This window comes from Telopea speciosissima, chromosome 7 (genome assembly GCF_018873765.1).
Source record: "Telopea speciosissima isolate NSW1024214 ecotype Mountain lineage chromosome 7, Tspe_v1, whole genome shotgun sequence".
Lineage (NCBI taxonomy): Eukaryota > Viridiplantae > Streptophyta > Magnoliopsida > Proteales > Proteaceae > Telopea > Telopea speciosissima.
Window position 1 is genome coordinate 53,820,561 of NC_057922.1, and position 22,034 is coordinate 53,842,594.

Sequence of the window (22,034 nt, forward strand, 5' to 3'; positions counted from 1 at the left end):
CTCCATACAAGCTTCAATCGATCCAAGTTTGGTTGCATTCCCATGGCTGGTTTGGTCTAAATTCTTAAACCTTCTAATTCTGACTTTGTTTATAAATTTGTTGTGGGTATTCTTGGGGCTAGGTTAACCCTAATCTAATCTTACATTACTGGGTGTGGTAGACTGGAGTTTGTCCCAAAACCTTCGGCAATTTTGAACGAAAGTGGCTTCCCTCACACCCAACCCATCCCTTCATGCTGGTAGTCTGAGTTTTCACCAGCACTGGCGTCTCTTGTGGAATGTAAGAATGATGACAAAGAATGAGGAAGAACTAGTCTATACTCCAACTTTCAGGGGCATATGCAACCCACTCCCAATAATTCCCATTGTATATTAAGGTTCTGATAAAATTTGATTGCTGATATACTAATCTACTGTCATAACTGGAACTCAAGGCTGTGTTTGTTTGGCTAGAAAAGTAAAAAAAAGGACAGAAAATCGTACAGATTCCTGTACGAATTTCTTGGCTCCCAACTTTTCTTGGCATTTGGAAGGCTCCGGGGTGGATAAAAGATTCCCATTTTAAATTTTAGAATCTCCTCGGGATTATTGCGATTTTCCAATTGCCCACCAAAAAAATAATCTTGCATTCTGGACAAGAAAAATGGGTACGGCGAGAAAACTCCCCCCTCCCTTTTTCCCCCTCTCGACAAACTAGCTTATTGTCCTCTCTCACTGGAATGGAGTCTTCGGCAGTTCCTCCGGCAAGCACCAGATCACAGGGACAACAGCACACCTCCAGCAAGCACAGGATTGAAGCCTGAAGAGTGTGTGAAAGGAGGGAAAGAAAAAGATTCTGGGGTTTCAGTTTTCTGTCCATTGATTGAATGAAAGCTATATCTCTCCATTGGAGAGAGAGAGAGGTATCATATCGAGTATGATGCGTTCAGGGGCTCATGTAGCACAAGAATAGCGGAAACAGTGCCAGCTTCGTCCTTTCCCACCTCAGTTGCTGATGCCATCTGAGTGCCAATACGAGTTGATCCGATGCTTCGTGGTCTCTGCTGGTACTAATGACCCTTTTATCCTCTGCTTCAGTGGTGATGGGGCTGAAGCAGAGAAAGAAACAGAGGGGAGAGGGGGGGGGGGGGAAAGAGGGAAGAGGGAAGAGGGAGAGAGAGAAGGAGGGAACAGGGAAAGAGAAACAAAGGGGGAGAGAGACATAGCCGGTCTTGGTTTCCCACTTTGACACAAGAGAAAAGCAGGCCATGTAAAGACAATGAGGGCACTTGTTAACAATTATTTTAGTATCTTTCCGTATCCGCCAATACTAACCAATACGTATCTTAATCTTTTTATGTATCGATATGATACCTAAAAATTTTTGATACTAGTGCATATAAGAAACCTCATCCTTCATATATAATCAATTGAATGCACTTGTCTTGCCGTACTTTGTTCTCCTTTGTAGACATGATATATTTTATATATTGTTTATTTGTAGCGTTTTATGCTTCAAAACTGTATTTTGCATATTTCTTAAGCATTTCCATACGTTTCTTGATTATTTCCATACATATCTTTAGCGTATCTTGCGTCTCTCCGATACCATACCGATACTTTAAACCTTGCTCATTATTCCTCGATCGGGTAAGCAAGCTCCTGTATAAGCTGAAGCCTGAAGTTCAATCTTTCTGCTAATTTGTCAGCCATCTGATGGCCTGACCCAGTTTTCCATGGTGAATGGGATAATTTATTCGCGTAATCATTGGCACATCTCATCAAGAATCACAAGCCATTGCTGTCAAACACTTCATGATGATCTGAGACTGAGAGCGGAAATAATGGGGGCCCACATGGCTAGAGCTTTTCCGGCAAGTGGTGAAGAGCGGAGAGGTCAGTGCAGAAGCATAGCCAGGTCGATTGTCTGTCTCCTCTCTTTCCGGAGAGAAGATGATAGGTCAGAAGCGGTTGATCTTTCTGTTTTAATCTGTCCCTCTCTCGCACGGATTCATTACCATTCAGATCAATTTTTGTTTATTTTTTTCTTTTCTTTTCTATTATACCAAACAGACAATTTTTTCTTCTTTTTGTCATTTCTTTTCTTCTCAAAATTCTTTTTTCTTTTCTTTTCTATCCATTTCTATCCAAGCAAACACAGCCCAATATTATTTTCTTTTTGAAATATAAGTGATGTTTAGAACCTTGACTGGCCTGGATGGTTGGACCCCACAAGGATATGCTTTCAGGTTGGGTTGGTATTGACCCAAACTATTTCAAAACCTATAAAGAGAACTGACTAATCTGTCCTTTTCTGCCGAACTCTTCAACCTTGACATTGATTTAGATTTATTTTTGTCAAAGGGAAGATAACACAAGTTACTCCTTGATTAACAGGAGTGTTAATTAGCCTCTTTATAATATTCAATCACATTTTCAAAGTTATGGATACTGAAAAAAAAAAAAGGTTCTATTTAGTCACCTTATATTCTGACATCTTAACTTTCTTTATTAGGAAACTTAATATGCGATTAATTAGAGAGAGAAATTAATAAATGATTAATGATTAGTAAGGTTGCTAAAGGCATGTTTGGATGCCAACACACTGTTCTTGTTCCAGGAAGTTGTGCTAACCATGGTATTCTTAGAATGTTATTTGCACCTGGGACATGTTTGCAACAATATCTTATGTCAGACTTCTTGGTACGTAAAAAGAAGGGACATGTTTGAATGGTGGTTTTAACCGTCATAACTAATGCACTATCCAATGATTCCAACCGTATTTCTCTCTCTTAACAGATAGTTGCAGCAAAAATTGAGCAAACTGCATCTCTGTACAATCAACCAAAATAATTCTCTCTCTCTCTCTCTCTATATATATATACCAACCGTATTTCTCTCTCTTAACTGATAGTTGCAGCAAAAATTGAGCAAACTGCATCTCTGTACAATCAACCAAAATAATTATCTACATATCTGTATATATATATAAAATATAGGGTCCTCCTACATGTCACTGTGAAGAGTGCAACAGATCATTTCACTATATTTGTATCTACCCTCTTGAATCATTTTGATGAGTGGAGATGAAAGGTTAAATTTGTAAATTGACCCGTAAGAGAATCTTGTGGGGAGAATTTTACAATTCCCTAACTCTTTCTCTCTCTCTCTCTCTCTCATCCTTTCCCCTGTAGCCACCACCCTCTTTCCCTTTGGTCGCCCTGCTGTCTCACGGCCCCCTTTGCAACTCGGGGGCTTACACGGGATGCTTGCCATGGTTGCCGCAGCAGTAGCTGCTGGGTGAGCGAATGGGGGTTTTATTTTCTGAAACACCCATCGACTAAAGTGGTGGGGCGGAAAGGGGGTTTCAATGGTGGGGGTTGGGTCAGGCCCTGCAACAACACCAACAGTCTCCATCCTCCTCGCAATCATGATTTGACTCTGCTTCACCGTCCTCAGTGGTGAAATTGTACAAAAGTAAGATCTATTATTACATGCGTCCAACGATGTGGCATCAAGGCTCATTGAAATTCAAAATGGAGCTTTAGAAAGGAATTCCGTTAAATTGCTTGAGTAGGTGGTAGGTGGTAATGGCGGTGGTGGTGAGAGCAGGGTATCCCGTTCTCCATCAGAACAGGATAGACGCTTAGACCACAGGATCCAAGCCCATTGGATTTTGAAACTTAAAAAAATGCAACCTATAAAACCTTTCGACCCAACTGAATCATATGAACATGAATCTTGAGAATCATATGAACATGAATCTTGAAAATCTGATGATCCATACTCCGAATTGGTTAGAAAGAGGGAAGGTTGTTTATGTTTCAGTGGGCTTGTGCCGATAATCCCAGGGTCATTTGAGGCAGGATGGAGCACCACATTGGCTACAACTTGAACATCACAAGTCGCTCCAGCCATTCTCCTGCACCATGAACGATCTGGACTGCACTGAAATTGAGGGTCCGTTCTTAACAAATTTCATTGCAGTTGCATCAGCCCACTGAAGAATTCATCGAAAGAGTACCATTGTTACAGGAATCCGTGGCTATATGCTATACTCTATGGAGAGGGCGAGGACGAGGAGGGGATCCCGGAGCCGGAGAGGGAGGGAATGGGAGCTGGGGTATAGATTTTGGTAATTTATTGTTAGTTTGTGAAATTACCATATAAACCCTTTATATATTGAATAACATAAATGAAAAGTGGGGATAAGAAAGTCATAGTGAAGTGAATTGTTTCACTAGGCGTAGTGACAAGAAAGAAAACCCATGTATATATATATATATATATTTTTTTTTTTCTTTCTGGGGGTGGGGGAGGAGGGGAGCAGATCATACAGCTGAAGTTGCTAGAAGTATTTGAAACTTGAGTTTGCTATAGAAGTTTAAAAAAAAAAAACTGAAAATGAGATGAATATGCCAGTAACCGTTTGTATCCTTACTTTGCTTGTAGGATTGCTAAGAACGCTGGTGGACATAATTCTCGGGTTTGCAATACATTCATCATTCCTAATCACTTTTCTTTTGATAATTGCAGCATATTGGTGACTTCAATGTTCCAAGATTAGCGGATTTTGGTGCTGCTATCTCTGGGGCAAACAAGTTGCAATGCCAACAAGTGCTTGAAGAACTAGATGTAAAATTCTTTATCACATATTTTTTTTACTACCAAATATATCCTTTTGAAATCAAACTGAATCTTTCTCAAATTTTTTTTTCCATATTGATATTGTTTTGTATGAGTATATTTACTGGTTGGTGTGATCTGGGGTTCCAAAGACCCAGTTTGGATCACTTATGGGCCCATCTGGATACTACACAACTCAACAAGTGGATCACAGTTCTGTAATTTGATGAAAGTCAAGCTAACAAAGAAAAGGAACAAAATAGGAACTGTTCGTGGGTGACATTAGAGTTATATGGGAGCGGTAATTTTGCAATAAAATTAAAAAGAGAGGGTTCTCTGCCTGGCAGCGTGGCCCCTGCGCCAGTGTGAGGGCCAATCACAGTGTGTGCAGGAGCATCAACAGGGACAGAATTTTTACATTTCACGAGGGGTGTAGCGGTCATTTCTCCCTAGGCTTGTGTCTCGGTGTGGAAGCCATGCTGCCAGGCAGTGTTCTTTTTCCCAAAATTAAAACAAGGACAGAACTGAACAACAAAAGAAGGGGAGGGCAGTATGGTAAAATAAACACAGATAACATCTGTGTGAGGGGGGAGTGTTGTCTTCTACCTCCCGGCAACTTAACCAGCGGCTGAAGGGTTGAATCGAAGAGGAGGGCTTCCTCTCTAAGGCTCACGCTGGTCCAGGGATTTAGGAAGTGGTTCACAACTAGGGGACCTATCAGATTCTGCTTGTAAAAGCCCACATCTTTGTTGAAGGACGATTACTCAATCACGACACCACAACTGGTGGAAAAACCAGGTTCCTCCAGGTTAGTCGAGTTCATTCCCTTTGCTAATGCCATGATAAAAAAAACAAAGGCATACCCAGACACCCAGTGCAGGAGGCTCCCGCCACTGCAGGGTCTGAGGATAATGTACGCAGCCTTACCCCTGCTTCGCAGAGAGGCTGTTTCCAGAGACTTGAACCCATGACCACTTGGTCACAAAGGAGCAACCTTAACGTTGCACCAAGTTCCACCCTCTTACTAATGCTGTGATACCTTACTTTAAAGTTATTAGGTTCAGATGACTAGCAATCAAATAAACAACTCAAAGAAGGTTTTAACTGTTGGACCTGAACATGGTGGTAAGAATAGGTTCTAGATGATGTCTGACTTGGTTCCTGTAAATGGAGGAGCTTCGCTGGGTAAGGGGCTGGGATTAGAGTTGCCCAGGGTTGGTTAGTTCATGCCCACAACCTCAGGGTGAACAGGTCTATACCGATGGAGTTTGTTTACTCATATGAGACTGCAGATGACATCCAGAACAGAACGCTATCGACAATTTGATAAAACAGAGTATATAAGATAAAGAAGATTAAGGAGGAAAGAGAGAGGAATAAGAATGAAAGAAGAAGTAATGATGTGGAGAAGGTCTTACCGGACAGGAAGAGAAAAGGAGGAAGAGTTCACGGCCAGCAAGCTCACACACACACCAACAACTCAATTAACTCAATTCTAATCGATTCTCCCCCGTAGGTTACTGGTGGGGACTGGGGAGTAGATAGGATGAACCCCAGGTTCAGATTACACACCCCTTTTAACAGGATCTCAAGAAAACCTTGAAGGAAAAGACAGCATAGAGAAGAAGGATACGACCTTTGATTTTCCTCCAACAGGCCTGGATCAAAATCTCTCCAATCCCAGTAGTCTCTCATTCTTTACTGAATCTCACAGCAGAAAAGTCAACAACCAAATTATTCATTCATAAAATCGTTAGTTGCCAAAATAGGCTACAAGCTCTGTTTATTTAAAAGAAAAATTCGTTACTAAGTAAGAAGCCTGTCTAACCACACTTACATAACGGATAGGAAATTTAAAACAAAAAGGACACTTAAAAGCAAATCTTCTACACTTGGTAAAGGAGTTAGACTTAAATAAAACGACTTAAAAAAACCTAATAAAGTAAATCCCGTATGCTACCTCCTCCCATAATTTAGGCCTGTGAAAGTAGCCCATTACGTAGAAAACCCATTGGACCATAGGCCCAACAATGTATAATAACCCAAGGCTTATCTCTAATAAAATAATCCCCTTTAGGTGATTTATTTGTATCAGTTACATACAGATAAGAAGAAAGACATCTCAAAATAGAAATCTATTCTACTAAGAAATTTGAATAAACTTAAATTCGAAACACAATATTATATCCTACATAATCTATCCAAATAAAAGAAGATTACTCCTATGTAGTCTACCAGCCCCGTTTGACCAAAAAACCAGGTTGGGCCGGTTGTGTCTCGGCTTGGTCTCCAAAGTGGGTCTATCCGGTCCAACCATGCTAACACAACTGCATCACTGGTACTCTTGATTTTTAATTGAGAGGAGTTCAATACCTATGCTTCCCTCCGAAGTTTATTTGCTTATGCATTTATTAGTTAGTAGTTACTAGTACATGGTGAAGAAAACACTAGGTTGTCCCCATCACAAAAGGGAACATTTTATAGACACAAACAAGTCAATATTACAGGTTGAAGTAGTAGGTATATTTTTATTTTGCCTGAAATGGATGTAATAGACAATGAATTTTTGTTCCCTCAAATTATCTCCGTCTATCTTTAAGCATCAAATCCGCAAATCAGTTGAATCCTATCTTCTTTCTTTTAAGCCACTAAATTTCCAAAAATAAGGAAGTCTTGTGACAAATTTGTGTACAAGTTGTTCAACTCTAATGAGTCACTTGAGAGTGAATCTTTGATGACCAAGAAGTAAGGTGCAGTTTTCATAATGGTTACCTAATGGTCACTTAGTACATAAAAGTATCTTCTCGTTTTGAAGGGCCTGTTTAGTTTTCCCCCTGTAGTTTCCCCTTCAATTTTTCCTCTTCTTTCCTCTTCTATTGGAGAAACTGAAGGTTGTGACTGCGGGTTTTAATAGTCTTCTACATCAAACTCCTAGGTTAAGGATTAATGGGAGAAAGCTTCACTTGCATTTTCATCCTTTCTATTGTGGCCTTCTGGATTTTCAAACCGCAAGTAACACACATCTCACTTTATTTATTACTTCCGCCTCAAGAAGGAGACTGTTCTGATTTCTTTTTCTATTTGTGAGGCTGTGCTAGTTTGTCTTTTCCTAGGCAACTAAGAATATGGGGCTCTTTTGACCTTCCCACCCCCAATCTCCTCTAAAAAAGGAAAAAGGACTAAACCCTATTACATAACATTACTGGTCTACTCAGTCTTAAAGTACTTGTTTGGTTATCATTCCCTCTTCTTTTCTTTGTTTCTCATATTTAGAAAAATGGACATTTTGACATTTTAGTTGTCTTAATGACCACTTGAAGTGGATGCCTAATGTAAGACCAGTTCTCAACTAGACGACTAAGAACTTAATCTCACAGTAGGATCACTCTATATTAATAACAGTAGATTACAGCATATAAATCAGCAACTGAAAATTTGTGTTTTAAAGGAATACATCGATCACACAACACTCTAGACGCACCTTCCACTTCATCCAGCCTATTCTAATTCTTTGTGCAATATCATTCTCCACTTCTCCTTCTTTATTTATGATTGAACCTAGGTTTTTCACCACCCCAATTTCAATCTTATTGTTACTAAAATTACACACCATATACTTTTTTTGGTTCTACTTATCTCAAAACCTTTTGATTCCAACTTTGATCTTCAGAATTCCAACATTGCTTTTATCCCAGCTTTTGTTTCATCCACCAAAAACAATTTCATCAGTAAAAAGCATACACCATGATCTTGAATGTATCTAGTCAGTCCATCTATGATTAGCGCAAACAAGTACAGGATTAGAGCTGATCCTTGATGCAATTAAATGTTAATTAGGAATTCCCTACCCTGTCCCCCCACAATTCTTACACTAGTCACGACACCATTCCCTTCTGGTATTAATTGATAAAATGTCTTTAAGACAAATCATAAAGTCATAAGAGGTGGAAGAGACTCAAATCAGATTGGAAATGTCTAAATTGTAATTTCTAACAAAAGATTCCTCAAAATTAACCTAAACATATATTTTTTAGCACCACCTGAAAGTCCTTTCCATAGTAGTCAAACTTCAAATAGTTGCTCTTCCCAAGAAAAAAAAATTGTTAGTGCTACCTGTACGAATCATTATACAATGCTCCTACTCCTAGGCCTCATCCATAACTGGCACCTTTTAAAATTAAAAAAAAAAAATAAACCAGCACAATGGAGGAACAATTACTAGACTTTCTGAATGAAAAAGTGAAAAGGAAAAGGCATTGATGTAGACAGTTTCTAGGCCAGCAATATAGCCGCAGGAACCTAAAGAACCAGGCCTCAACTTAATGGGGACACCATGGTTTGATGGGCGTATGGGCCAACGGCCAACCAATCTTGGGCTGGGCCTACCCTTTTGGGTTGGGTGTTTTCTGGTACACCCAAAACCAGATCGTGGGGACTGTTATCTATTTTGTTTATTTCCTCTTCAGTCCAGCCTATATGTATCGAGACCTTTAGTGTCTCCCCCACAATTTTAATGAAGTTGAAGCTCTGTTTTTTATCAAGTTCTGTGAGAAGCAGAGAGGTGAGAGACCTTGTGGCATTGAGAGACTGACCAAGGCCAGAGGTCTTGGTCATATCCCCCCCCCCCCCTCTCCATGTTCTTCCTCTTCTTCTTTCAATCGATTTTCCCAGGTTTCTATTTTTTGTGTTGTGATATAATCAATATCTGAGAGATATTCGAAGCCCTGTTGTTATTGTGGAGTTGCTGTTTGGCCCTTAGAAGACTGTCCTGTTGGCTGTTTCTGCTTTATCAAGTTCTGGATGAAGAAACATGACACACCCCGCAGCTCTGTTGGTTCAGATCCATTCATCAGTTGCAGCCCATATTTTAATACTGTAATACCCTTCCATACTCTCTCCTTTGATAGTAATATGAGTATGATCCAATGACTGGTTTGACTGTAACTACTGTCGCTATTTTTGAATCCTACTTACTAATTCTGAGTTTCCTTCATATCTTAGCATACAGCCATTAGAATAGGCTGAGATTTTGAGGAGTTATCCCTACCTAGGAGTCCTACCCTCGACTGGAGTATCATCCCCATACAAGGTGTTAGTTTCAAATTCTGGTACTCTGTCAGTTTTCTGGGTATGCTGCATATTTTCTACCCAGCGGTAGACAAGAACTTGTCACTGGTTGTTTCTTTTGTGGTCAGACTTCATTCCAAGGTACTGTTATAAGTTGCTGGGAATCCTAAGAGTTGAAAGAAATTTTTATAGACAGTTATACAGCCAGCAATGATGTATGGAGCTGAATGTTGGGCAGTGAAGAAACAACATATAAACAAATTTACTGTAGCTGAAATGAGGATGTTGAGATGGATGAGTGGTAAAACTAGAAAAGATAAATCAGGAATGAATAATTTAGAGCTAATTTAGGAGTACATATGTTTGAGGTTGCATGGACATGTGCAAGGGAGGCCTTCCAGTGCTCCAGTATGGAGGGGTGATTTGATTTAGATCGAAGGAGCTAAATGAGCCAGGGGTAGGCCTAAAATGACTGTAGGAGAAGTGGTGAGGAAACATGCATAGCTTAGGACTATTAACAAGTATAGCTTTGAGTAGAGCTGATTGGAGAAAAAGGATCCATGTAGCCGATCCCAGTTAGTTGGGATTAAGTTGACTTGAGTTGATTTGTCTGCATTATTTATGTTGTTATGGCCCCTTAACAATTCGAGCTTTTTTGATAAGCGGTTGTAACATGGTATCAGAGCCAGGAGGTCAGGTGTTTGATCCCTATTACGTACGAGGGTTTGTGTTTTGTTGTTGTGCTTGTATGCGTTGGTTATGGCCCCTTGGTGCCACATGATGGTGTCATGTGTAAAGCCATGTGTGTTGGGGGGGGGTGGCTGTACGTGCAGGGGTGTTGTTGTGTGTTGATATACATTGTTGTGGCCCTTAATTAACAGTTCGAGCTTTTGGGATAAGTGGTTGTAACAATTTACTTATGTTTAGTCTCTTTTTTGGATTCCAGTATTTAGAAAAAAGCCATGTATCACTGGATTACATTTGGCTGAGGTTTCAGTGCGATTCTCAGATGGTTTTTCTACCTTACTCCATCCTACATTTTTACACCATAATTATTGTAATAATACCAGGGCTTAGTAAACCAGCAAATCAGAGAGGGAAAAGATGAAGATAGAAGAGCTAGAGGCGATAGAAGTGTATTCCCTTCTACGGCACCAGCCACAATATATTATATTCTGATTACATAGGTTTAGTAGGAATTCTACTAAGGAAAGAAGATTAGTTACAATGTACACAAACAACTAGCTAAGCCTAAGTCCTAATTACAAAAGGAAACAATTAAAGACATAAAAGATAAGAACTAAGCTTATTAAGCTATGATATCCCACGGTACACTGATCTATGGAAGTCCATGGACCAGCAGTCCACACTACACTCTTACAATTATTTTAAGCTGAATATTGCAATCTTAGGCAGTATACGTCTATTATAAAAAGTTTATAAAATCTATAATGCTTTCGCAACTCTTATTATTTTGCCAATTTCAGGTACTTAATCGTTTAAAACTGACACTTGAATTGGTGAAGAAAGAGATGGAAATCAGCAAGATACAGGTATTTCTTGTCCATTGTTGTCTTTTATTTTACTTATGTGCCTAGTTTCTCATCTTATTTTGTCTTATATCATCTGTGCTAGGAATCAATAGCAAAAGCAATTGAAGAAAAAATAAGTGGTGAGCAGCGCCGGTACTTGTTGAATGAGCAACTTAAAGCAATAAAGAAGGTGTGGTGTTGTGTTATTTATGAATTGCCATTCTTTTAAAATATAGTGGGCGAGCCTTGGCGCAACGTTTAAGTTGCTATTGCAACCATCAGGTTGCAGGTTCGAAACATGGAAACTGCCTCTCTGTGAACGGGGGTAAGGCTGCATAATTTTGCCCCTCCCAGAACCTGCAGTTGCGGGTGCCTCGTGCACTGCGACACTTTTTTTTGATAACTTTTTTACATTTTAAAATTGGGTTTCAAATTTATTTATTGCTTGGCCTGCCTTCCGCTATCTTATACTTGTCGTGGTCTTGACATCATTTCTTTCGATCCAGGAGCTAGGCCTGGAGACTGATGACAAAACCGCGCTCTCTGGTGAGTTCTGTGTGTTGTGTATTGTTCCTCAGGGAAATGTCTAAGTCTGAATCAGTGCATTCAAGCATTAGCTTGGCAATGCTTGGGTAATAAAGGTTACATATGCATTTTGGGGCATGGAATGATTGACTCAAATGATTTGGTAGTTAGTAGTTACCCTAAATTCAGTTGCCTAGGTGCGACCAGGGGTGTGTCTTATCAATGTTTATCAGTTGAGGCTCTCAACTTTGTTATTCTGTTAAAACTTGTATTATTTTATGTTGGGAATTGTTTATCAAGGTTTGCTTTTCTTTCGGCATTTTCTATTTAAATACATTATTTAATGGTATCTTATCATATGTTTTGTTGCATATATGTAGTCTTCATTGCTTTCAGTATGTATTTGGTGCTACCCTTATTTTAAAGGAATTGACTAGTCATGGTATAGGCATTGATTAGTCATTGCTTCGCCCGGGCATTGACTCGCCCCTTTGACAACCTTGGTCAGAGTGACTGAATGGGGAGTGCCATCCTCACCAAATCATACAGTATACTGAAATACTGTTAGATATATGGGCCAGAATACCGTGGGGGGTATTCTGGACTTTTTTCCCTTTGTTATTTTATTTGTTTTGTATGTGGTTTAGTCCCACATTGCTCATGTACATATTTTTACTGTTTCATTACTCTTATAAATAAAGAGGTGTTTGGGATGAATAGATCATCCAAGCCTTACCCTAATTTCAAATCTCTCTACATGGTATCAGAGCAGATTTCGAATTAGGGACCAACACCCTTCGATTTCAGTTCTTTTCTCCCTCTCTCTCTCTTGATCTTCTTCCCCTCTCTTTCTTTCTCTCTTCTCCCTTTTTCTCCATCCCCATATAGGGCAGCACTGATGAGGTGATCATGTGATCTAGTTGCTGCCCCCATTACCTCATTTATTCTCCATAATTCTGCTCGATAGGAACAAGCCAGAACTGCCTATGATATTGGTTCTTCAGTTTATTTTGGAGATTGCTTCTACAACGACTACAAGGAATCAACTCCTCTCTTTGAAGACCACAACCTGCTGTAGGATTGCTCTTTTATTGGTTCAGTTCTTATCTCACAGATTTGAAGACCTCCTTGAGATCGATTCCACCATCACAGGGTTTTTTCCAAAACCCTGACACCTATCGATCTTAGGGTTGCTGCTGCCCATTGGACCTGACTTTTTGCAGGTTAGTTCTTCCATTATAAAGGGTCAATCGACTTCAGTTGAAGCCACTTTTCTGCAGTTTTTGTCCCTCTTTATTCCCTTTATCGATCTCAACAATTCAGGATTTTTTTTCAAAACCCTGACAATATCAATATAGGGCTCTTCCTTTGCTGCTGTTTCTGATTTTTGGAGAGTTGATTCAGCCCTTAATTTGAAGATATTATTGGGTTTATTTGCTGCCAGTATGGATGATTCTATCAATTCTTCAGCTACTTTGGGTCAGCCACTTAATAATGGTCACAGCAAGATAGATTACCATAGCTTTCCACCAAATCCTATTAAACTTGATGGCTCGAATTACCTTTTATGGTCCAGATCTGCCTCTTTTGCCATTGCTAGCCGTGGTCTCACCAGCCATATTAATGGCACTAGTGTTATGCCTATTGAACAAGGCCCTGCTCAGGAAAGGTGGCTGGCCAATAATGGTGTTCTCATGTCCTACTTGATTGGCTCTATGACTTCAGGTTTGCAGCATAACTTTCTTCTTCTAGACACAGCTGCACATATTTGGGCTGCTTGCAAGGAAACCTACGGGCAGCTTGGCAATGATGCCCAGGTATATGAACTTAGGAAGAAGGTCCTTCATACCACTCAAGGTGAACTTTCAGTTTCGAAGTATTATGCTACTCTACGCAGTCTGTGGCAACAATTGGACCACTTCTCTGATTTCCACCCGACTACAGTTGCTGATATTGCTTCCTATAAGAAGCATGTGGACAAGATCAGGGTCTATGATTTTTTGGCTGGCTTAAATGTGGAGTATGATCAGATTCATGTTCAAGTGTTGGGCCATAAGCCTTTTCCCACACTCGAACAATCTTATGCCTTGGTGTCCTCTGAGGAGAACCGGAGGGCTGCCATGTTGCACCCTCCTATTACTGACAGATCAGCTCTCAAGGCTGCTGCCCCTGCCACTCCTGCACCTAGTGGCACTGCTTCTCTTGGTGATTCTACTACAGGGACTGTTGTTTGTGAGCACTGTCACAAACCCTATCACACCAAGGAGAAGTGCTGGAAACTTCATGGGAAATCGGCTAATTTTGAAGCTAAAAGGGCTGCCAAGACAAAGACAAAGACAAAGACCAAGGCCCATCAGACTGAGACTGTTACTGCAGCCCCTACTATTGACACTGGTCTATCCCAGGATGATCTACAGGCATTCCTACGTGTGATAAGGTCTTCTGCTGCTGCTGCCTCTACTACATCAGCTCCTGCCAGTTCTTCTGCTCCTTCAGGTTCACACTTTGGCTGGTCAGGTATTCCATTTGGAGGTCATTGTGCTTCTGTAGCTTCCCATCCTTGGATCATAGATTCTGGAGCTACAGCTCATATGACCGGTTCCTCTGGTTTGTTTCATAGATATTCTCCCACTTCTGGGAAAGACAAGGTCAAGGTGGCTGATGGTTCCCTTTCTTCCATATCTGGAAAAGGAATCATCAACTGCACTTCCTCTCTTCCCTTGTCTTCTGTTTTGCACATTCCTAACTTTACTACTAACCTTCTTTCCATTAGTAGTATTTTTTTTGGGTGAATAATTATGTATTACCATACCCCAGGGGAGGGCAGGGAAAAGAGAGAAAGGAAAATACACGGGAAGAGGGGGGAGGGGAGAAACAAGCTGACCTACGCAGAGGTGGCAATAAAAAGGGAGGTCAGATCAAGACCCCAAAAAACTGCAATGTGCCTATTTCTAGGGGTGTCTTTGATAGCACTAAGAGGGATATGGCTGAGCTTGGAAGAGGTCTCAAAGGAGATGGCTCGCCAAATCAGATCGAAGGATCGAGAGTTGGAAGTCCATCTCCTAATGTTACGCTCCATCCAAATGTGGTGGACAACAGCTCCAAAGATTAGCTTGCCAATGATGTCGTAGATCGAGGTCCTTGAAAAGGACTTAGCCACCCAGGGCCATTCTCTGTCAAAAGGGAGGGGTCTTCTGCTACGGTGCCAAATGGATGAGAGGGCTTTTTTCCAGATGGTTGAGGTGAAAGCGCAGTTAAAGAAGAGGTGGGGGATGTCTTCGAGACCGTTCCAACAAAGGGAGCAGGTGGGGGAGACATGGATATGACGGTGAATAAGGAAGGCTTGGGTTGGTAGGCAAAGGCGGAGGGCTCTCCAGGTGGTGAGGCTATGGCGGGGAATGTGGCCTTTGAACCAGACAAGGTTGTGCCGAGGGATATTGGGGGCGGAGTGGCAAACGAAGTTCCAAGCAGAGAAGGAGGTGAAGCGGCCTTTGGGAGAGGGCAACCACAGAAGTTTGTCATCAGCATGGGGGGGAGAGGGGGAAAGGGGGGGGGGAGAGCAGGCCAAATCCGATCGACAATAGAGGGATTGAGAAGAGGGGGGAGACACCAGGAAGCAGAGGAAATGAGAGTGGACAGGGGGCATTTTTTGGGAAACTAGAGGAGTAGATGGACCTGGGGCCGAGAATGCAGTACAGGATACCAAGAGGGTGCCAAGGGTCAAACCAGAGGGAGGTGGAAGAACCTCGAGCAATGGAGGTAGAGATTCCACAAAGGGCCAGGGGACGGAGGGCAAGGATCTTTCTCCAAATCCAGGAGGCATCAGAGGGGGTGGGGACATTCCATAAGGAGTCGGACTTGAGAAGGTGGGAATAGACCCAGTTGACCCAGATGGAATCTTGTCGGGAAGAGATTTTCCAGATCAACTTGAGGATGCTAGCAGTGTTGGAGTATTTGATGCGGGGAATCCTAAGACCCCCCTCAGATTTGGGAAGGCAGATGGACTTCTAAGTTAGAGGGTGGAGAAATCTGGAGGTGTCGACCCCTTTCCAGAGAAAGGCGCAGGCGAGGCGCTTTGTCTTACGAGACGTGGCTTTAGGAAGGGCAAAGATCCCACACCAGAAGATGTAAGTAGCTTGGAGGACGGAGCGAATACAAACAAGGCGGCCGGCATAGGAAAGGAATTTGCTTTTCCAAAGCTGGAGGCGGTTGCGGGTATTGTCCAGCATAGGAGCGCAATGATGCTTAGATAGCCGGGCCGGAATGAGGGGAAGACCAAGGTACTTGACTGGGAGGGAGCCAAAGGTGAAGCCAGTCAGGTGAAGGAGGGAATCCTTTTCATTATCGGGAATTCCAGAGAGGAAGATTTTGGATTTAAGGAGATTGATGCGGAGACCAGAGAGGGATTCAAAGAGATGAAGTGAATCCATGATAGCAGAGATAGAAGAATGAGAAGCTTTGGAGAAGATCATCAGTAAAAGCGAGATGAGTAAGATTGATATGCTTGCATTTGGGGATGGGAGAGATGAGATGGAGGTCCGTTTTGGATTAGAGGCTACGGGAAAGGACTTCCAAAGTGACGGAGAAAAGGAAGGGGGAGAGAGGACAGCCTTGACGAATACCTACTTTGGAGTGGAAGAAGCCAGCAGGGGAACCATTGACCAATACGGAGAAGGAGGGAGAAGAGATACAAGCATGGATCCCACGACCAAAGGCAGGGGGGAAGCCCATTTGAGATAGCACTCCACAGATGAAGTCCCAGCGAAGGGAGTCAAAAGCTTTGTGGAGATCAATCTTCATGAGGGCGGCCGGAGAATGAGATTTACGGTCAAAACCCCGCATTACCTCAGAGCAGAGAATGATGTTGTCTGCAATGCTGCGGCCAGAAATGAAGGCGGATTGGTTTGGGCTAACTAAAATAGGGATAACCGCTTTGATTCTGTTCGCCAGGATTTTGGCAATGAATTTGTAAATGAGTTTGTAGAGGGAAATGGGCCTGAAATCCGCGAGGGAGGTGGGCCCCTCTTTTTTGGGGATGAGGCAGATGAAAGTCTGGTTGACCTGGGCAAGCTGGCTAGGCTTGTAGAAGAAGCTACGGATGGCTTTGAAAAGGTCTCCTTTGATGGAGTCCCAACAGTTGAGGAAGAAACCCATACTGAAGCCATCAGGGCCAGGGGCTTTGTTGGACTTATGGGAGCGGATAGCCTTGGAGATCTCATCATCCGAGGGAATGCTGATGAGGGAGTCTGCGACTTGGGGGGTAAGGAATTTGTTGATGAGATCCGGGGGAATGGGGGGGGCGGAGAGGGGGGGATTGAAAAGATTGGCAAAGAAAGAGATGGAGGCAGATTTAATGTCGTGGACCGAAGAGAGGGGGGACCCATCAGAGGAGTGAAGAAGGGTGATGGAGTTAGAATTGAGGCGGGCTTTCAGAGATCTGTGGAAATAAGCAGAGTTGGAGTCACCCAACTCCAGCCACTTGATGCAAGCCGTTTGGTGCAGGAAGCTTTCCTCAAGGGAAAAAAGGGAATACAATTCCTCATAAAGGGACTTTTCCGCGGAGGCAAGAGAAGGGTTGAGTAGGTCAGATTGAAGTCTAAGTTGTATGGAAGAGAGATTAGACTTGCAAGAGGAAAGCCTAGAATTGATGTTACCAAAGGTGGAGAGATTCCACCTTTTCAGGGCACCTTTGGTATTACGGAGTTTCCTAGAGAGAGCAATGAGGGGAAGGGAAGGAGAGGAGACCGGGGTGCGCCAAGCCTTGAGGACGGTGGGAAGGAAGAGATGGTGGGAAGTTTACATATCAAAAAATTGGAAAGGCTTGGGGCCAAAAGAAGTGGAGTGGATTTGGATATGGCAGGGGCAGTGATCAGACAGTCCTTGAAGAAGGAAGTTGGCTAGAGAGTGGGGCAAGGAAGAGAGCCAAGCCTCATTAGAAATGAAGCGATCAAGCTTGCAAGCGATGCGGTCAGGACCAGAGCGACGGTTGTTCTAGGTGAGGGGGGAACCAGTCCACCGAAGATCATCAAGGCCAAGATCTTCTAAGCACTTATTAAAAGCAAGGACGGAGGGAGAATCGATGGGTCTACCGCCAAGTTTCTCAACTTGGGAGCGAACCACATTGAAGTCACCACCTAAGCCCCAAGGGACGGAGTCCAAGGAGGGCTTGAGAAGGGGGAGGTCGTGCCAAAGAGACACACACTTAGTAGCAAGGTTACTAGCATAGATGACTGTCAAAAGGAAGGAGGTAGGGGAGTTGGGGATGGAGAGGCTAAGATGGAGGAATTGGGAAGAGGAGTGGAGGAGAGAGGCGGTGATTTTGGACGGGTCCCAAAGGAACCAAATCCGACTAAGAGGGGAATGGTTGTAGTTGGAGAGAAGAGACCAGGAAGGGGTAATAGAGGCAGCAATGCGGGAAGCATTATCTTGTTGGACGCGAGTTTCAAGAAGAGCACAAAAGGAGGAGTGCGTAGACTTGATAAGGGACCTGATATCCTGATGTTTAGCCAAGGAATTAAGACCCCTGACATTCCAAAGGAATCCAACAGATATGAGAACTAAGAGGGGAAAGGCAAGGTGCTCACCGGAGGGGTGCTGCGATAGCGGCGACGAGAGAAGACAAGAGCCGGGCAGTGAAGGAGTGGCCTGCGGGGGGGGGGGGGAGGGGAGGGGAGTTGAAACCGAGGGGGGAAGGGGGGAAGGGAGGTAAGGGGGGGACTCCGAGAGAGAGGGGAAGGAAGTGGATCTGGTGAGAGAATGGGACGGGGAGTTGGGGAAGAGTTTGTGGTAGAGGTAAGCAGGGGGCGTATAGATGGGCAGGTTATAGGAAAAAAATGATTGGGCTTGGGCTGGGGGTAATGGGTCAAGAGGAGGGGTGGGTTGGGTTGAGGTAGGGGTAGAGGACATAGCAGGGGTGCTGGGCCGAGAGCAAAGGGGGAGATGGGCCAAGGCCAAGGATTTGGTGGAAGAGGGGTAAAGGGTCTCAGAGTTGGGATGGGGATGGTGGGCCTCGATGGTGGGCCGAAAAGGAGAAGGGTGGGTGGAGGCTAAGGGTGTGGGCCCAAATGGAATAGCAGAAAGGGAGGTGGAATAGTAAGAGTCGTTAAAGGGTGGTGACGTGTTGGGGGTAGGGAGAAGAGGGGGTAGAGGGTGTAAAAAGGACGTAGAGGTGGAGGGTAAAAGGGGGAGAGGGGGTAAAGATGGTAAGAAGGAGGGATAAGTAGGGGGTAAAAGGGAAAAGCAGGGTTAGAGGGTCGAGGGGACAAAAGGTGGGGGGTATACAAAAGAGGGGCTGAAGCAGTCTGAGACTGCGCAATGGAGTAGGTGGTTTCGCGAGAATGGCAAAGGGAGCAGTCCTGAAGCAGGGGTTCGACTGCGAAATCGGCGACTTGACTAATCTCAGATGGGGAGCTGCACAGCGTCCCAGAGGTGGTAGGTGAAGAGACAGAGTCTCTTTCAAGCTCAGAGGGGAAATCTGTGGCCTGGTACATCGCTGTGTTTGCGCAGATGCAGAGAGGCAAATCAGGAGGATCTTCGATGGCCAATTTGTCAACATGATCGATGATCGAGGAGTCTGGCGTCTGCAGGGGTTGCAAGGCGAGAGCCTGGGAAGTCTCGGTGCTTGGGGCAGGCGCATTTCCCGAAGTAGCAGCGGCATCGACGGCGACGATGGCAGTGGAATTCCGAGGACGACGACTGAGCCGGCTACGCTGGCGTTGGTTTCGCTTGGGAGTTCTGCCACGACGCACTGAAGGAGAAGGATCTTCAATGGGCAATGCTTCGGTGGCGGAGACTTCGTTGAGAGAGGAAGTCGCAGCAGGAAGATGATCGTCCTGCGTGGTAGGTTGTTTGTCTCCGGGAGCAGTTGCTGCAGATGCAGGGCAGGTAGAGTTTGAGTAACCAAAGGATTTACATTGTTGATAGTGAGGAGGTAGCCATTCGTATCGCATAGGCTGTTCAAACGAGAAGCCATCTTCTTCTTTGATAGAGATGGATGAAGGGGGAGGGGAGTTTGCCGAGATGTCAACATAGAGTCTCGCAAATGAAAGTCTGTGTTGTTTGAGAGTGCGCAGGTCCGTGCGGAGAGGAATGCCCAGGACAAAACCAATACGGCTGAGGCTCTCAGTGGTCCAGTAGTGGAAGGGTAAACCAGGGAGAGTGACCCACAAGGGAATGGTGTTGAAGTCAACCTTGTGGAGAAGGAGATGAGCCTGCCACTGACGAAGAAATATTGGTTTGGTTCCCACCATCCAAGGGGCACCATCCAACGCGCGAGTCTTGGCTTCTTCAGAGAAAAATTTGAAAAGGAACACACCAGAGTCGAGGAGATGGATATCAAACATTCCAATAGCTTTTCATTGCTTGGTGAGGGAGGCCTGGACTATGGAGAAAGAAGGCCGGCCACCCAAAAAATGACCCACAAGGCAGGAGGTCCATTTTGGGAGTTTAGGGGAGAGAATGGACATGGGACAGAGGGCGAAAGGGATGCCATTTTCAGTGAGGGGTTTTGAAAAGTGAAGGGAAGTATCAAATCTAAGGAGTCTGACGTAAAAGGGAGGACCAGGAGGCAGAGGGGGGGGATTGGAGACGCAACAATGGAAGGAGGGGGCGAGGGGGAAATGACAGCGGAGGGGTTGTTGGGGGAGTCAAGGATGGGTGGCAGTGGGGGCAAAGGCGGAGGGCTGGCAGGGGGGGAGAGGGAAGGTTCATGACATGGGAGCTCCTACCATCCTAATCATCGTGGTTGATTGCTTTTCCTTTCCCCCGAGCCTCCATTAGTAGTATTACCCGTGATCTTAACTGCAAAGTCACTTTCTTTCCTTCTCATTGTGTGTTTCAGGATCTGGAATCTGGGAAGACGATTGGATTGGGTAAAGTGCAAGGTGGGCTGTACCTGCTTGATGACGGTCGCTTCTCTCCACCACCATTGCCTTCTCCGCTACACCAGAACTCCATGGTCTTTTCTGAACTCTACCAGTGGCACTCTAGGCTAGGTCACCCCCCTTTAGGAATTTTAGCTCATTTATTTCCTAGTTTGGTCACCCTTCGTACTTAGGATGACTTTTTTTGTGAGGCTTGTGTTCTGGCCAAACAGACACGTTCAACTTATCCACTTTCAAATAAAAGGAGTTCTTCTTGTTTTCAATTGGTGCATTCTGATGTTTGGGGCCCTAGTCGTAAAACATCTATTTCTGGTCATCGTTGGTTTGTCTCTTTCATTGATTGTCATTCTAGGAACACCTGGGTGTATCTTTTGCACACAAAAAATCAGGTTTTTTCATGTTTTCAGCACTTTCATAAAATGGTCCAAACTCAGTTCCAAGCTACTCTCAAAGTATTGAGAAGTGATAATGGAACAGGGTATACAGAATCCCAATTTCAAAAATATTTGGCTGAGCATGGCATCATTCATCAAACTAGTTGTGTTGATACCCCTGCCCAGAATGGTGTGGCAGAAAGGAAAAATTGCCACTTGTTAGAGATGGCCAGGGCTTTGATGTTTGCGCGGAATGTCCCATCTCAATATTGGGGGGATGCGGTTCTCACTGCGGCCTATCTCATCAATAGGCTGCCCTCTCGGGTTCTTAACTCCCGTAGCCCCTCTGATATTTTAATGGGTAATTCCTCATTTATTGTGCCTCCCAAGGTGTTTGGTTGTGTGTGTTATGCTAGAGATACCAAATCTCCAGGCAAACTTCAACCTCGGGGGCTCCGTTGTATTTTCTTGGGTTATTCTCCATCCCAGAAAGGTTATAAATGTTACCATCCCCCTTCCCGCCGTACCATGGTTAGTATGGATGTTATTTTCCATGAGTCCCTTTCTTAGTATTCTTCGCCACCTCTTCAAGGGGAGAGTTCTAGTGAAGATGTGCCTTTTGAGATTCCTCTACCTGAGGTTCCTCTGGCTGCTGCCCAGCCTTCTTTACCACCCACGGCTGCTGTCCAGCCTTCTTTATCACCACCCACGGCTGTTGTTCAGCCTTCTTTACCACCCACGGCTGCTGCCTTAGCCTCTTGTGGATGCTGCCCATCCTACTTTGGTTAATACCCAACGTCCTCTGGCTGTTCCTCCCTCACCTGATGGGAATCCTTTACAGGGGGAGACTATAGAAAATAGTGTTGTTAATGTTCCTATCCAGGGGGAGCTGACTCCAGTCCAGAGAACTATTGGTGAATTTCAGAAGAGAATTGACAACTCCAACATACTCACATATACAAGGGGCAGATCCAACAGAGGGCAGCTGCAACCCACTGTAGCACCAGTACCCATCCAATTGCCGGCTCCAGACCCGGATCCTACATCTC

At 43.9% G+C, this 22,034-nt stretch overlaps 1 protein-coding gene across 2 annotated transcripts in view; it reads left to right on the top strand.

The window, feature by feature from the left end:
* The window catches only part of LOC122668035 (lon protease homolog, mitochondrial-like), a 64,759-nt gene that overhangs the window by 27,375 nt on the left and 15,350 nt on the right, over nt 1–22,034 (top strand). For both annotated transcript variants that reach the window (XM_043864566.1, XM_043864568.1), the window contains 4 exons: nt 4,516–4,614; nt 11,160–11,225; nt 11,308–11,394; nt 11,711–11,750. In XM_043864566.1, the coding sequence (XP_043720501.1) occupies nt 4,516–4,614; nt 11,160–11,225; nt 11,308–11,394; nt 11,711–11,750 (292 nt within the window). The remainder of the gene's footprint in view (nt 1–4,515; nt 4,615–11,159; nt 11,226–11,307; nt 11,395–11,710; nt 11,751–22,034) is intronic.